Source organism: Trichoplusia ni, chromosome 12 (genome assembly GCF_003590095.1).
Source record: "Trichoplusia ni isolate ovarian cell line Hi5 chromosome 12, tn1, whole genome shotgun sequence".
NCBI classification, from domain to species: domain Eukaryota; kingdom Metazoa; phylum Arthropoda; class Insecta; order Lepidoptera; family Noctuidae; genus Trichoplusia; species Trichoplusia ni.
In genome coordinates, this window is record NC_039489.1 from 13,481,368 (window position 1) to 13,498,079 (window position 16,712).

General features: G+C 35.0%; 1 protein-coding gene across 1 annotated transcript; it reads right to left on the reverse strand.

Moving 5' to 3' along the window:
- Positions 1 to 8,943: 8,943 nt before the first annotated feature.
- LOC113499300 (gamma-taxilin) lies at positions 8,944 to 15,542 on the reverse strand. The gene is made up of 8 exons (XM_026879722.1): positions 15,373 to 15,542; positions 14,143 to 14,475; positions 12,532 to 12,729; positions 11,870 to 12,047; positions 11,536 to 11,642; positions 11,195 to 11,368; positions 10,543 to 10,668; positions 8,944 to 10,389 (listed from the first exon to the last, which is right to left on the reverse strand). Exons 1-8 carry the CDS (start codon positions 15,457 to 15,459, stop codon positions 9,580 to 9,582), a joined length of 2,013 nt encoding a protein of 670 aa, XP_026735523.1. The 5' UTR covers positions 15,460 to 15,542; the 3' UTR covers positions 8,944 to 9,579.
- Positions 15,543 to 16,712: the final 1,170 nt, after the last annotated feature.

Below are 16,712 nucleotides of genomic sequence, written 5' to 3' on the forward strand. Positions count from 1 at the left end.
CTTCTTTGCCAGAAACTTGAGTCTCACAACCACGTTTTATAGAGAAGTGTCACTATAGATGTGGCAGATGTGGAAGTAAGACAACACTGCACAGCATAGAGTTGCATTTCTTTTCAACAGCAACAATTTAAGAGTTAAGGCCTTTAGCTTCAAACTCGACCCATCGCGATAAATAACCAAGTAGTAAGCTATAAACTATTCACTTCGATTCCCATTCAGTTTACTCAACAATCCAGGTAACTAAAACATTTTCTTCTTTTTGTAAATATTCTATATTTACACATGTGATTTTATTATACATATTTTCTCTATGAGAAGGTTTTGCATTACTCGAACTATGTTGGCTTGATTGATTTACGTAATTCAATCAAAAGGCTGAGATTTTTTTGAAAACTGGTGTTCAAACTCCGAAAGGACCAAAAAGGCCGCCAAAAAGACCAGATTAAGTAATAATTGCCTAGTTTTACTCTAAGCTGCGATAATTAGGATATCATAGCTATCTTTTTTTAAGTCTCATCAAGATGTTTTAATGAGTTTTCGCGCCATTTACCACGACCAGTGAGTCTTTTTGTTTTTCTACACAAACTTGTCTTTTTCGTCAAACGGAGCATAGCGTTCGACTTCTGTCAAATTTAATACAGAATTTTAGATTTACAAATTAAAATATTTATGTAATTGTCGTGATTGTCTGCTTTGAAACATATTCTAGTACTGCATTTTATTAAAACTAGCAAGCAACACATACATAAAACATTTAACCACATCACTTAACGTAGATCTATACAAGTTAAAAATAGCCAGACTGTGTGAATAATAATACGGCCGGACCTTACTGGAGTACTTAACTTTGAGGCAATGATTTTTTTCTTTATATCCTCATGGACTTCCTCAGTCGTGGGGAAGGCGAAGAGGTGTGCTCTCCTAAAATCACCGGAATGCTTCTAGGTTGTTAAAATAGGGGTGCAAACGGGGAAGCTTTCGCAGACCACTGCAAACCCCTATATGAACTGGTGAACCTCGCGTCTTCGTCGTCGTATTAGCTTATAATTAAACAATCCAGTTGGGTTAGAGACTAATTGAGAGAACCTGATAAAGACAACTAACAATAAAAAGATTGATGTTTTCAATGCTCCAACTATCTTTGAACCTAGATCAATAGCAGCAGTTACTGTTCGCACCCAATTACACACATAACATAATAGCATTCGTGGACCTACCACTAATTCTGAAAGTATATCGTTTGCCATTGTGGAAGTAAGACAGCACTATAAGGCTTAGAGCATCATCTCTCTCACTCTACTGCGCCATTCTCTCTTTAAGACGTGGTAGCAGAGCCCCAGATGTGGTGTTTTTACGCAGTACGTTGCGTGCTCACTGGTGATCAGTAAAAACGTATTTTTTTTAATAGTACATAAAACGCGATGTAACTGTTATTAATTTTCCTGCCAGGAATCGTTATTGTTTATTTACGTCAGCTTTTTAGAATATGAAACTAAGCTTTGTCGTATGAGCTGGAAGACGATTCTACTAGTGTTTGATAAAAAAAAACAAGGTAATTCAGCATAATTTTATTACAGCAAGATATTTTTTGTATTTTTTATTTTTTTTTATTTTTAAAAAAAAACGACTCCCGCACTTTAATCCTTGTGTCGCGGGGGGTTTACAAACATATAACTCACATGCACAAAGACACCACGACTCAGAACAAGGATTCGCGGATCACACAAATGCCTGTCCTACGCGGGGATCGAACCCGCGACACGACACGCATAGTGGGTTTGGCATGGCAACCTCAACCACTCGGCTATTTTTTAATACTAGGACCCTAACAAGTCGAGTAGATATGGCATGTCCAATTTATGTAAGTAAACGTGTCTCTGACGCAGCTTTGACGCAAATTAGTAATTCTCATAACTCGAATAATTCCGTTTCTCCTTGATACACTTTACCACAATTAAATGATAAGGTTCTACAACAATATAATTAGTAGAAAGCCTTCAACCTCCAAGTTACACAATACTCCATAGATATTTAGTGATATTATTATATTGATAAATAAGGCAACACTGTCCTTTGATAACGTGAGGTTTTGGAACGAAGGTCTTAATTCCCATGATTACTTTCAGATTGATTAATGATAAATTGTAGCAACACACCTACTTCCAAATGGCATAATACAATTCATAAGAAACCCTTTATTTGACTGCACGGCTATCCGAGAGGTTGAGGTCACCACGCTAAGCTCACAGTTTGCGGTTCGATCCCCACGTAGGACAAGCGTTTGTGCTCCTGAATGCTTGTCCTGAGTTTAGGTATCTTCGTGCGTGCTTTAAGTATTGGTTTCACGGCTTGGAGATATGTCGAACTAAAAGCCCATACTTTAACTCTGCATAGAACAGAGTTCTAATCTGAGCAAATTATTTTATTTATTATTAATTTGTTTCAGTAAAGTCTCAAATCTTCTTATTACAGGTCGTTGTTAACAATACGTTAGTAACAATTGACCACATGATGCTAGTTCTGTATGCTTTTTACTATGACCGTTCCTTGCTTTAATAATACACCTGTCTTCTGAGTTATAAATTATCTTCTTATATATGCGTCAGAGTGATGGATGGCCTGCTAATTATTTGATTATGTTATGGTAATTAGCAGTTAAAACTCTACGTAATATTTGTTATTTACTTCCTGAAACGCATAGTTCTGTAATAACTGTAAATATGTTTAGGTAGGCTGAAAATCATACTCGTATATAATCAGTCAAAATTACTGTAACGGATTATTACGTAGTTTTCGTTTCAGATCAAGGAAAATGGATCTCAAAAAAAAACAAAAGTTTTGAAAGTTTTCTTCGTATTTAGTTTAGTGTGAAGACATTTTATAAAAGTTTTACGTCACACCAGGATATAAAACCAATTTCTCAGATTTGAACTGTGACCTAAACAATTGCATTATGTTTGGAATCACGACGCGACGGACGTTCAGGCACGAAGGGATGCTTTCAAAATACTTTCGTTTCAGTTGACTTAGATATCATTGTGATCGTTCACGGATTACAATGCCCCGTGACTCACAAATTGAAGGCATTCTGAAGGCATTTTAATATGTCTTTCCAGCTAATTTTAATACCTATTAAAGTTCACTCACTCAACTCAAAGTGGGAGGAGTCATTTGCAAAAGATAGTAAATAGGTAATCACCTAAGTGATGGCTAATCGTGTTGTATAAAGGTCACCGTTTGGGATCGAACTTGCATATCATTGCCTAGAAGTTCTAACATAGAACCGCAAGGCCTACTTAGTTATACTAAACAGTTTGTCATTCTACTAATAATTCCGTAAATCAGATGGCCCTTTAAAAAATAAAAAATAGTAAGATTTAATATTATCATATATTGTTGTACAAAGGTATCTCGTAACTTGCCACTCTTAATTAAATACTTGTTAACAAAAGACCAGTCTGCTTGCAAACCTGAAAGTTGCGAAAACCTTTTAAGGTAAACAAAAAAAATGTACCTTTAAATCACTTTTTGTTCAATGTCACGCTATCACTTGTCAAAATTGTATTAAGCAATTAAATATTTAATATTTTGGATAATATAATAAACCTTGTAAATAGGTACGTCAATGGATTTTACATCTGAGATCGTAGGTAGGTACAACCCCAGTTACTCTTGAACCGACTTTATTTAATAATAATGATTCTTAGTAAGTGCTGAATTATGAAAAGCAAAAAATTACTTGTTACTGGTAAAAGATTAAGTGAAACAAAACATGTATTATAAGGCACCTACCTACTTTCAAATATTGGTTCCACAATTAATGTCGACGATAGTGGAGTAGATTTTGCATCTGTCTAATACATAACATATTCAAATCAATAATACAAATTTTCACGAACCAAAAACCTAATTTTAAACATTATCAAAGAAATCTTGTAAAAACTCTATTTAAATAAAACTTGCCTCAATTTGAGGACAACAATAATGAACCTATCATTCAGAATACAGATTTTTGTCTCAAAATGCAAAGCGAGGCGAAAGTACGCACGTGAGGCCTTGACCTAGCAAATATGCGTTTTATTACGTAGCTTGCAAATATCGAGCAGAATAATCATGATAAATGTTGTTTTGTTTTGCGGTTTTAATTAATTTATTTAGTGGAGAGATGTAGAGTTCGGCATTGTCTGGTACAAGGCGAACAGTGAGCATATTTCTGTGATGACGGACCTTTGTTTCTGAAGACCTCTGAAGATGTCAGTCGATTCTCCATGCGATTACTGTTGATTAAACATCAATAATGTAGGTAGGTACTCATACATTGTTAGACTACAGTGGTTGCAGTCTGGTGACTGACGGCCATAAATGGTATACCGGAGGTTGTGGGTAGGTATTTATAAGGCTCTCCTAATGCAGATACAAGTCATCACTGTGTAGGTAAGTGTGGATAGAGTTATATTTTCTTTCGATAACTTTTATATCAGGACCAATTACTATTCAACTTTTTAAAGAAATAAGCATATAAAGTAAGAACAATTTATTAATGTATGTACTACACGATAACGACACATTGAACCTTCAACCAAATAAACGAACATAAATATATCTGCTACTCCAGTTTTCTCTGCTATCTACCCAAGTAATATATATGTACCATGATCTCAATAACTTTGGTAGACCAAAAACAACAGATATTGAAACTAAATATTTTTTAGATCACGCTTCGCTTTCTGAACCGAGGTGAAACCCGAAAAAAACGGAGTAGACGGAAACTACGAAAACTGTGAATATGTACCTAACAAAATAATATGCAACTCATAGTTATCAAAAATCTTAGAGATTTTCTTTTTTTTTTATTCCAAGTCCGAAGATCTTTTACTAATCTGATATCTGTCTATCTGGCCTTTTTTCTTTCATCTATTACCTGGCTTTAAATCATAAACTACTGAAGCTAGATTGCTGAAATTCGAAAAAAACACAGGTCGTAACAACTGTTGCCGTCATGGCAAAAAGTTAAATAATAACGAGCTTAAACCACGATTCGTACAGTCATAAATTTATTTTCCTTTAGGGAAGTGTCAAAGTCAAAAGTCGCAGGTCCTACTCTAACTCTGCATTTTTCTAACTACGGGACGGAGGACCACATCACACATACTCTTGTCCCTCTCATCCTTACATACGCACCACGGAAAATCTCATAGGCACTACGTATTTCTGAAGACCCCTTGAATAAAAAATAAGTAGTTGGGTTTTTTTACATAAGTTTTAATTCAGAGCCGCTTTATTAAATAATTCCCTACGTTTTACATAATTAAAAGAACTTTAACTAAAATTGAAAAACGGACTACACCGATTTGAGACCATTCGTTTTCAGGCCTAGACGTCTTTTAACAAATTAAATACATAGCTAAATGTAGGTCCTATCACCGCATCACTACAATCTCAATTCCATGATTCATTACAATAAACTATCGCTTAACATTACCAAGCCGATTGCCAATGCTTTTGTTACTCCAATTCAATTTAATTAAGTAAAGCAATTGTCCCGGCAACACCTGTGGCTGCCCATCTTACCTCAAGCAGTGACCCCACCGGGATCACGCGCACTTACTTGCGGAACATTCGTTTCATAAACAAATTGACCAAGATATTGTCGCGTGATTGCAATCACCGTGACAAACCATTGCTAAACAATACTACTCACTTAAAAACCACTCTATCGTCAAGACATAAAGCCGGTTTTTGAATAACAAAATGTTGTAAGTTGTAAGGAATATCAAACGTGCTTAAAAATCAGTTTGATTATTTTGCACGATTCCGAAAGTCGATTTGTTTTAAATGTTCGTGTTATTTTGTATTGAAAGGCTTTTGTTTGAATTGATTTATTCATTTCAAAGCTCCATATTTTCTATTTGTCTATGTAATGGCCTCTACTTTAATAGGTAGGTACCAAGGTAAAATATTATAATAGGCCTTAAGATTTATACCTTAACTTTAAAAATACACGACGAAGGACAACGTACTGTGAAACAACTTATGGCAGACCTATATTGAGCAGTCAGCCGCGAAAGACTTAACTGTCTCCGATTTTTGTAATAATATGTATTAGGTAATTAGGCTTTATGATAAAGTAAAATAACAAGAATGCATTTTATTCTGTATGAATAAAAAGTGATCATTTATAAAACTTTCTATAAACACATCTCAGATTGTCTTGATTGAACATTAAATTGTTTGTCATCCATTTTATCTGTTTGCAAACATAAAGAAGAATTAACTCCAAATAAATCTATAGAACATCTGATTCTTTCACTTTTCGTTATGTAACGAAACGAAGAAAAAGCTTTAATAAAAATACAGACTCTTCACTTTGCCTATTGAAATCATTTAACTCTTAACTCGTTTTAAATGGCGAATATTTTTTATTTTATTTCCTTTATAAAAAGTGTCAATTATATCTAGCGATTATTCTCGAATCGATAAAGCACTGTTATCTAACGCAATGGATGAACGCATCCATGCATGGCCATTGTAAAGGCGGGAACTTTTAGAATGACAGATTGCTTGGCGGGAAACAAAAGGGTCATGTAAACAGTATATTATGCTAAAGTCCACATAATATCCACATAATATATGTATTGAAGTACCTCTAAAATTAGGAACTATTTTCTAAATAAGTAAAATCTTAAAGTATTTACTTTGTTAAATGTGTGCCTGTTCTGCTTTAAACATAGTAAAAAAGATAAAATAAGGGTTATTGCTGATATTAACTGACTGACGTTTCGGTATTTAGCCATATTATTTTTATAACTGGTAAAATGTAAGAGCAACAATTGCATCGTAATGCAACGTTATCAAGCCGCTGGCGTAATGGCCGCAATGCACCTGCAGTTAACTAACTCTGTTATAACTAAAATAAAAAGAACGCATCTGTTATATTTTGTTGCAAGTCTTGGTAATCAGTGGTCTGGTTATATCTAGTCTAGTTTGGAAACGGCTGGACTAAGTTATATCGATTTTGAAGTTTAATATAAAAAAACTGAATACCTATGCAGTATTCGTTTTTTTTTAAACATAAATGAAGTGTAATTTAACCTTCTGAATAGTCATACTCAATTATCATATAAAAATTAAGGAGAATTACAAGTAAAATACCCATTGTAGATACAAAATCTAACTTTATTACAAAAAAAAACTTAGACATTCTTCGTCTAATTAAGTAAAAATTCAAACAAATATAACGTAATAAGTTCAGTAAACGAACTGCGTCAGATTACTCAGAGTTTTAGGGTTAAACACAATCACGTGTATTATACAATAACATTAAAAATAACAATTGAAAGCAGTAACGTAGGTACATACTAAAATTCGTAGCTTTTTTTTTTTTTTTTTTATTTTAAAAAAACGACTCCCGCACTAAGGAACTTAATCCTTGTATCGCGGGGGGCTTTACAAACATACAAATCACATGCACAAAGACACCCAGACTCAGAACAAGCATTTGTGGATCACACAAATACTTGTCCTACGTGGGGATCGAACCCGCGACACGGCGCGTACAGTGGTCTTGTACAGTGTCCTCAACCACTCGGCTATTCGTGCAGTCAGCAAGCTGAGACAAAGACCAAAAAATGGTAGATGAAGAGAGACGTATAGAGCGCCATCTAGCTGCCAAAACTGCACGTACTGGATCAGACCTTGTATGGTGTCAGCATTATAGTTTTAAAAAGGAAAGTATGCGTTCATTTCTCCACCTGCCTTTTAGTAACAAGTTTAAAAAACCAGTATAAAAACTTGTATTAATTACAAAAGCCAACAATAAAAAACTAGATTACAGACATTACCTAGACTTATGACTAAAGTATACAAACATTAATTTAAAGGTAGACAATATGGTATAATGGTTTACACAATGAATACTTGCATTTAAGTGCATAAGACACATCGATTCACGACGATAATATGACATTTATAATTATTTTAGAATTATATCCCGGATAAATAAACATTATTGAACTGGTCAAAGTACTAAAAGAATAGAAGAGGTATTTAAAAATGAATCTTAAAAGTTGTTTGTATAAGGTGCATAAATGTTGGAATTATTCCAATATGCTGATAGATAGGAGACAAGTCTTCACGTTCTTGGCGCTCTAAGCTGAGCCCAAATTCTTTGTCACTTCCATTTCACCACGAAAATAATGATAGGTATAGTATGATGGCAGACGCGAAATCTCGAAGTGAGTTCCCGACCATTAGGACATGTGATAAAACTCAATTTACTCAAAATAAAAATGTATTTATACGGGTTACAGGAGATTTTTATGCTATTAGTCAACCAAGAATATGAAATAACTTCGTTGAAGACTTGATGACGTTTTCTCTACGTTTTGCCAAAGACGGCAAACTTGATTGTTATATTATGAACCTTTTTTTCCTAGAATATTTTTCAATGTTCAGAGTGATCTTAGGCACAAAATAATACTTTTTACACATTTACAATACTGGCCCGGAAGTTACAATAACTTACTCACTACGTTATGTATTTACCTTTGAACGAAAAAGATAATGTTTTCGAAAATTTATATTTTCTAAGTACTCAGGTTAAAATATTTTCTAATATTTTGTAGTCTGACTAGGCATAATTTAGGCACTGATATTATTTTTTTATTTAATAAACTGATAAAAGTAGAAGTAAAGAATTCAGAAAGTCATAGTTACAATCTATTACGTAAGTACGAAACAAAGGAAGTTTAAATAGAAACTTAAACAAAATTATATATGATGTATTTTCATGGATACTTTTAGAAAACAAGGAACATTCGATTTATTTCGGCCTGAGCCGACTTCTACTTTGGATAAAATTATATTTCGGAAGAATGAAATATTTCAAAAAAGGAACTAATGGCAGCCAAGGATTGTAAGTTAGGAGAATTAAAAAAAACCATATCATCATAATTTAATTGTTTTACCATACACATTTAATTATTATTATATTAGTAACTTTAATATTATTCCAGTATTTTATAATTCGATGAGACAAGTTAGGTCCTCGTTAATATGAGTCATTATTATAATTAGAAAATACTTATTATTAATTAAATTCATATTTTGGTACATTGTGATTAGGAAGTATCAATGGACAAGTTTTTAATCGAAGCAGTCTTTGAAATCAAACTTATTTAATTATCTGTAGTACAGTAATGTCATACAGAAATAGAAATCTATTTATAAATCATTAACCATAAAGGTTGATAGGTCTTTGTCTATGAAGTATTGGAGAGCGTTAGTATAGCTAAATGTGGAGTTTCTCTGAAGTCAAGGTAATTATTCAATAACCAATTATAAAGCTAAGTTAGCAACAAATGATAAGCAGCACAAGTTACGTATTTATTTAATCATCATACTTGTAGACATCACTGCAGTACCAATACTTTTTAATACTGGCAATTTCATCTTAAGTAACACAGTTTGAATAACCAAATGTGTATGATACCACATTAATAAAATACGTTCAAAAACTTACTGATTTGTCTAAAACAACATAGAAAAGTCCAAAAACACTATTTAGTTACAATTGACGGTTTATGCGTCGCTCGCTATCGGTTTAACTTCATTTAAATGCGATACTTCGTCGTTGGACGATTGGGGTTTTGACACATTCTGATTTTCACACCCATTCGTGATAGAAACGTCTTTCGCATCGTTCAACAGTTTAGTTATGGCCTTGGTAACATCATTGATATTTGTAACTTCTGCAACATCACTTGGTACATTTGTGACGTCGTTAGGTGTATTCGTGACGACACTTGGCACAGTCTTAACGTCATTTGTTACATTCGTGACGGCAGCAGGTGACGGTGTATCAACGTCAGCTGCACTTGTGACGTCTTTAAGTAGTTGCTCTTCGACCGGCGAAGGGTTTAATGAGATTTCACTTGAAGTAGATTCTTTGACGTCTTCAGGTTTGCCGTCTGTATCTAACTTTTCCGAGTTTTCCTTTGAAGTTTCGTCTGATATTTCGTCATTGACGACTTCTAGGTCACAGAGGTTGATGTTGGCGCTGTTAATGGCTTGTATTAGGTTTTCTAGCGTCGCTTCATCGACCTTTTCGGTTGGAGTGCCATTTGTAGCATCTTGTACGTCATCTGTTAGATCCTTAGCATTTGATTCGTCACTTTCAGTTTCTTTTGGTACGTCTGCTTTTTCAGCCTCTGCTTTAGCTTTTTCAGCCTTGTTCTTCTTAGATTTTGACTTCTTCTTCTCAACTTTCTCTGGTTTTTCTTGTTTTGCTGCCGCTTCTTCCTTCTGTTGGTTAGTGAGGGTGTTCAGTTGGGTCTGGAGGTGGGCAAGACTTTGGCGTAACTGGGCGCAGTTAGCGGCCATGGCGTCGACCTGAAACAAAATTAAATGAATTTCTTGTATTTAAGGATTGAAAACTTGGTTTTGGTATGAAGTAGTTTAGTTTGTAGAATATCAATTATACATTTTAAATTCAGGCCGCTTTATGTTGTGGTCCTTCAGGCAACCTAAGTGCCTGAGTGTTACCTTGGCGTTGCTGGCGGGCTGGGCGGCGCGCGCGGGGGCGGCGGGCGGCGCGGGCGGCGCGGCGGCCAGCGCGGGCCGCTCTATGTTGTGCTCCTTCAGCGTCAGCAGCAGGGCGCCGCGCTCCGCCTGCGGGAAGAGGCCAGGTTACTACTGACTCTAAACTCAATGAACCTTATCACTAGACAACATGAAGCAAAAACTCACTATTAAGTGGTATTTCTCTTTATGACGACGATTTTCCTATTTCCGGTAGTTTTTTATAAATCGTATTTCCTCATTGGAGGAAATGAGTAGTGTCAGACTCTTACTGACTAAACCTGAACCGCCGTGCTACGTCATCCACGTTTCTGTGTCGGTGTATGGCAAAGCGTTGCAATCTTTTATACAGAGTAGTTACCAGCACGGATCTTGAACGCTGACTTTCACCTACGCAGGAGTAAATTTTTTGGGTCCCTTTTACGGTATGTAAGTGAGGCACGGGGCGGACATGTGCAGTGATTGGCCCGCAGCGCATCGCGTCATAGCCGACATGAGACGGCAAGACGGCTCGACTTTCACTTCAAGACGGTTCAAGATTGGCGACTGGGAAAGCGATCCCTAGTGTTCCGCTGAACGCTCAAGATCGTTGCCGGTAACTGTACAGTCCCCTGACCTGCAGCGTGCGGCAGAGCCCCTGCATGTGCGCGAGCTGGCGGGCGGCGGCGGCGGCGCGCTCCTCGCTGGCCTGTCTCTCTCCGCACATGTCCAGCAGCGCCGTCTGCGAGCTCTCCCAGCGACTCTTCCACGACAACGACTCCTTCTCCAGCTTCTTGATTTTCTTTGACATCTGGAATTATATCAAAACGTTAAGGCAAAACGAGTTTCTCGTAAATCAGCGTAAAATACCCTTTTGAAAATCGTGAAAGGTTCATAGCTGTGACTAAGACCAGTGATAAAGCGGGTAACTAAAAATAATTTCTGATGAAGCATCAAAACATTAAGCTATGACTTTACCTTTTCCATCTGTTCTTTGAAGCCACCAAACATCTGATTGCTCTTGACCAAAGCATTTTGGAACTCGTCGTATTTATCCGTGTACACAGCAAGTTGACTGCGGAGACCTAGAAAATTGAGTAACACACTGATGTATGAGAGATTATTTTATAAGAAACAACTATGTTCTTACTTCCACTAAACTCAAAACAATAACAAACAGAACAAACTCTTCTTTTTAAAATTCGAAAAGAAAAGGAAAATTGTATTAAAAGAACGGCCGGCTACATGTAATGAAAAAAGACCGGATTTCCTCTGCAGAGGATATCACAACAAAAATAATAAACATGCATACTTGTCTCAGTGCCCTGCAACTCCTTGATCTTGGCTCTGTACTGCGCGACGGTGACCTTGATCTGTTCCATCTCTGCCAGCAGTCTCTCCTTGTCGGCCTGGTGCTCCAGACTAGCCTTCTGCAGCTTGGCGTCTGATAGTTGAGACTCTAAAGCCATTTGTTTTGCCATTTTTTCCACCTGAAACATTATGAATATTGTTAGGTTTGTGAGAACTGATGTTGAGTTTTAATGTATTGATTTAACTAGATTTTCTAAGATTATTGCAAAGTCAAGCCCTAGTCAACCCCATACTTCTTAGATTTTGGAAGCAAGATTGTCGATAGAGTTACCGTGGCCCCGGTACTCGAAAGGCAAATGAAGGAATATGTGTTTTATTCCGAAGTCTGTCACTCTCTTACGCTCAACCTAAAGTTACCTAATTTCCTAAGTTCCTAAGTTCCATAATACCTAAATTCCCAAGTCTTTGATGAATTACCATCCGAAAAAAAAGTGTCAGAGGAAAACATCATTCTTTTTCTACAAACACAAGATTATTGTAATAAACTTGCGAATGAATGGACAAAAAAATATAATAATTTATTTCTGATCATCAATTTATCTACCAAACAGGAAACAAGCTTGTTCTTCTTACACAATCATAGCTGTTGCTATGGTTACAAACCTGCTGTTCCCTCAGCTGGTACTGCTGTACTACTGACTTGAACTTCTCACTCATACTAATGTTATCATCGCGGAGCTTGGCGTTCTTCTCATTATTCTGTTGCAGCATCGCCGTGATCTCTGACAGAGTATTCTGGAACTTCGCCTGTGTCTCCTTGCGGCGTTCTTCCTCCTCACGGATTTTAAGCAGAGATTCTTCCTGGAAAATAATATGTAATGAATCACTCCTTATAGTTATTAGTAGTTAGTTATAGGTAGAACAGATAATATGTTTTCTTGCAGTGGATAAAGTGATAAAGGAAAGTGCTTGGAAGGTGAAAGTATGTACCATGTAAAATTACGAAATTTATTTTTCAATTTGGAAAATGTTTCCTTTATAATATCTTCATAATAATGTATATACACCGTGATTTTTTAGTCGTCTTACAAAAGCAGCCCAGTTCATGTATCCATGTTCATGATAAAAAAAAGGGATTTATGAGATTTGAATAAATTTAAAATGCAATATTTATTCAATATTATGATGCAATTCGTAGTTTTTTAGAAACACAGCTCTGTTGCGAGCGCGGTCCGAGCCTTGTAACAATGGTGAGGGGTGCGGGCGGCGGCGTTTTTATCATTTTTTAAAGTATATTTCAGATTTCTCTTGTTTAATTTTTCTTCGTACTTATTATTTTTGTTGATGATAAAAAATTAATAATCGCGCCTAGGGGTATTTTACTTCGGATACATGAACTGGGCTGCATTTGTAAGACGACTAAAAAATCACCGATATCATCTTCATTATATTAAAAATGAAATAGTGCACTGAAAAAAAATTAAACTATGAAAACTCATTTTTGAAACCCTCTTTAAATGAAAAAACTAAGACAGTCTTTTCATATTTGTGTAATAATAGGCAACAGGTAGTACAGTATACTTTCAGATTCTAAGTAATGATAATATGGAAATACATTGAATGCTAACAAAGGGGATCCTGCATAATATGTTATGTCATGACACTCATGATACAATATAGCTTTGTCTAAATTGTTGGACAATGGTAATAAATTCAACTACAGGTTTCTTTAGAAGTACACTGCTAGCTGTTGCTTGCGGGCCAGCCCGCTATAAATCGATAGTGATCCCAAGAAAACATAAAATTAGAATAATGTATGTTTATCATGGATATAAACTATCTGTGTACCATATGTCGTCTTAATCTGTTCAGTGGTTTTTGCATAAAAGAGGAGTATAATATTAGTAGGAAGTAGGATATCCCTACTAATATTATAAATGCGAAAGTAACTCTGTCTGTCTGTCTGTCTGTTGCGCTTTCACGTCTAAACCACTAAACTGACTTTAATGAAATTTGGTACTGAGGTGGAGTTGACCTTGAGAAAGAACATAGGATAGTTTTTATCCCAGACTTTTGAAGAGTTCTCTTGGAAACGCGATATAACTGACCTCGGCGCGGGCGAAAAGCTAGTATTGATATATATTTTATCATTGATTCACACACAATACTTTTGTGTGGAAACATCCTTGCATGGCTCAATTTGTATGATCTACATATTCCACTGGGTGTTTCCCACATTTTTACAGAACAGATTTCACCAATACAAATACAAACCTTAATAGCTTTATTCTGTTTCTGTAGCTCCCTGCAGAGATTTTCTAGTTTTGACTTGACAAGAATAGTCTTGTTGAACTCCAGTTGCAGCTGTTCCTTCTCCTTCAACAGCAATGCATACCGCTTGTCTGACTGTTTGATGTAAAACTGCATTTTCTTATTGTCATCTGCAGTTTGTACATATTTTTTGCAGACAAGTGATAACTTCTCCTCAAGTGTTGGAACAGAGTTCAGTGATTTCATAAACTGTTCTACATTTTTATCATCTTTTTTTACACGGTCCTCTCTTTTCCCTTTTTTTACTTCCAGCGGTATTTGTGTTGGAGCTTTTTCCTGGAAATTAATTTTATATTGGAAAGTAACTATGTTTAATTTTTCCAGGTTGTTGATGTTTCTTAGAGTTGTTAAACTCCCAGGGCTAATTTAATCCATGTGGTGTACTTTTGAGCAAAGTATCTAGGCCTAGAATTCAGGAGATTTAATACCATGCTGAATTAGAAAAAAGTCTACCTGAGAAGTATAACTGGTTGTTCTGAGAAAATTTAAATATTTATTTCTAAATTCTTGAAGTATCTTAGCAACATGTATTAAATTACAATATTGCCTTACCATTTCTCAAAAGCCTAGTTATGTTTCAAGGTACTTTAAACAATAATAGCAGTCAGCTAAATATAGGATTCTTAAAATGCAGCAATATTTGACCTAAATGTAACAATAGACAACAGAACTACATGTAGTAAACCCTTTATAAATACACAAATGTATAAAGCTCTCGAAATTTGACTCTAGCAAGTGAAATGCTGAGAGAACATCAGGTATAAACAGTAACTAAACCACTGTTACCATTGGTAACCCAATATTAATAACTAGAGTGACTTAAGCCCAAAATCCAAGGTGTTAGCTAATAATTGGACCTAGCCCTGTCGTCGACCATAAAAGCAGAAAGCAAGTGAAACGTGCTTCCGAACAAAAATATCAAAAACATTACGGGATTTGGCAAATAGCCAACAAACTTTTAGGTTAACTATTTCACCTCTTCTATACATATTTAAACCATTATAAATGGTTACTTATATGCATACAAGACTTGTTATTCATAAGAAATAGAAAATTTTAACAAGTCCGCCTTAAAACAATATAATTTACCTGGAAAGAGGTAAATAGTTTACCGACATTCGATAGCGTTCTATTTATAAACCTCTTGGTATTATTAAAAAGAAATATACTTACAGCGTTATTGGATGGCACACTAGTGGTATTGTTTGATAAGGCATTTTCTGTTCCTTCTTTTTGAGTATCGTCCGTAGCAGTATCCATTTTAAAACAATTTAACTCCTCTGAAAATTTACTAAACAAAACGGAACAAGACGTTTCTGCTGGGGTTGTCCTAATAAAAATAATTATTTTAGCAAGTGTCAACTTACTGTCAAATCAAAGCAGCCCAGTGTCAATTTACGGTCAGCCTACTGTGTCCTACGGGGCTGAATTTTCCGAGACCATTTAGTTCGAGATGGGATATTAATCAAAACGTCAAATATTAAAATTACAAATATTTATACCATAGAATGACAGCAGTGATTCTTAGAATTTCTAATTTCTTCTATTCTGATGAAGGGGAAATAATGGATCAGAGGACCCACACAACCACTCTAAGAGGGGAAAGTAGAAGCTTTTAGGCCTCGAATAGGCTGGTTATCAGGAACACATACGAGGAAAGGCTATCGTTAATTTTTTCAGTATTTGTTGGGTATCTTTTAAAAAGTTCTTCCATGTAACTATTTTAGAGTGATTTTTATTTTAGTCTGTAAAGCAGTTTTTAACATGCATAGTGGACAACAAAAAATAAAAACAAAAAGGATCTTTTTCGATGTCGTTTGTCTAGTTGAATCAAATGAATATTATTTTTTAAGTTTCATGGAAATATTTGCTGCTACTTGCAATTTGCATTACCAAATAGACTTTCATGTACATGTACAGTCAGTTATGATCAGGCTAATAAACCGTTTTTTTTTTGTAAATTATTTTTAATTATTTATGTGGTAACACTATTCGTTTAGAAATACAAAAACAAATTTGTCTTTGTTTTGCACTTTATCGATTTAATGCTTTATTTGTTGATAAATGTTTTAAAAGACTAAATGTTAATAAAATTACATGAATTGCCCATAAAACATAGTCTTTAAAGTTGCAAACGACAAAACCAGTTAAAACTGGATATTATCGGTTTCCTGTAAAAGGGTTTCCATACTTTTTGTAAAACTACCACAATAGAAACATTTACAGACATGTTACATTTCAAATAATGTAACTCTTTATTATTTATTGCATTTAAATAATATGTAAAATCTTCACACTTTGTTCAAAAATATTTCAATCGTTTTAGATCATTGATATAATTCTAAAATTTAATACTTTTAACCAAAACTCTATTATTTTTGCTATTTGAAATTGTACCTTGATCTTAGTAAGAAATTATCAAGGATTTTACTTTTTAGATCATTAAAGCTAGATTTCTCCTTAAACCTAGCCAAATTTCTACATTTTCATATGATCGTAGATTATTGCGATAT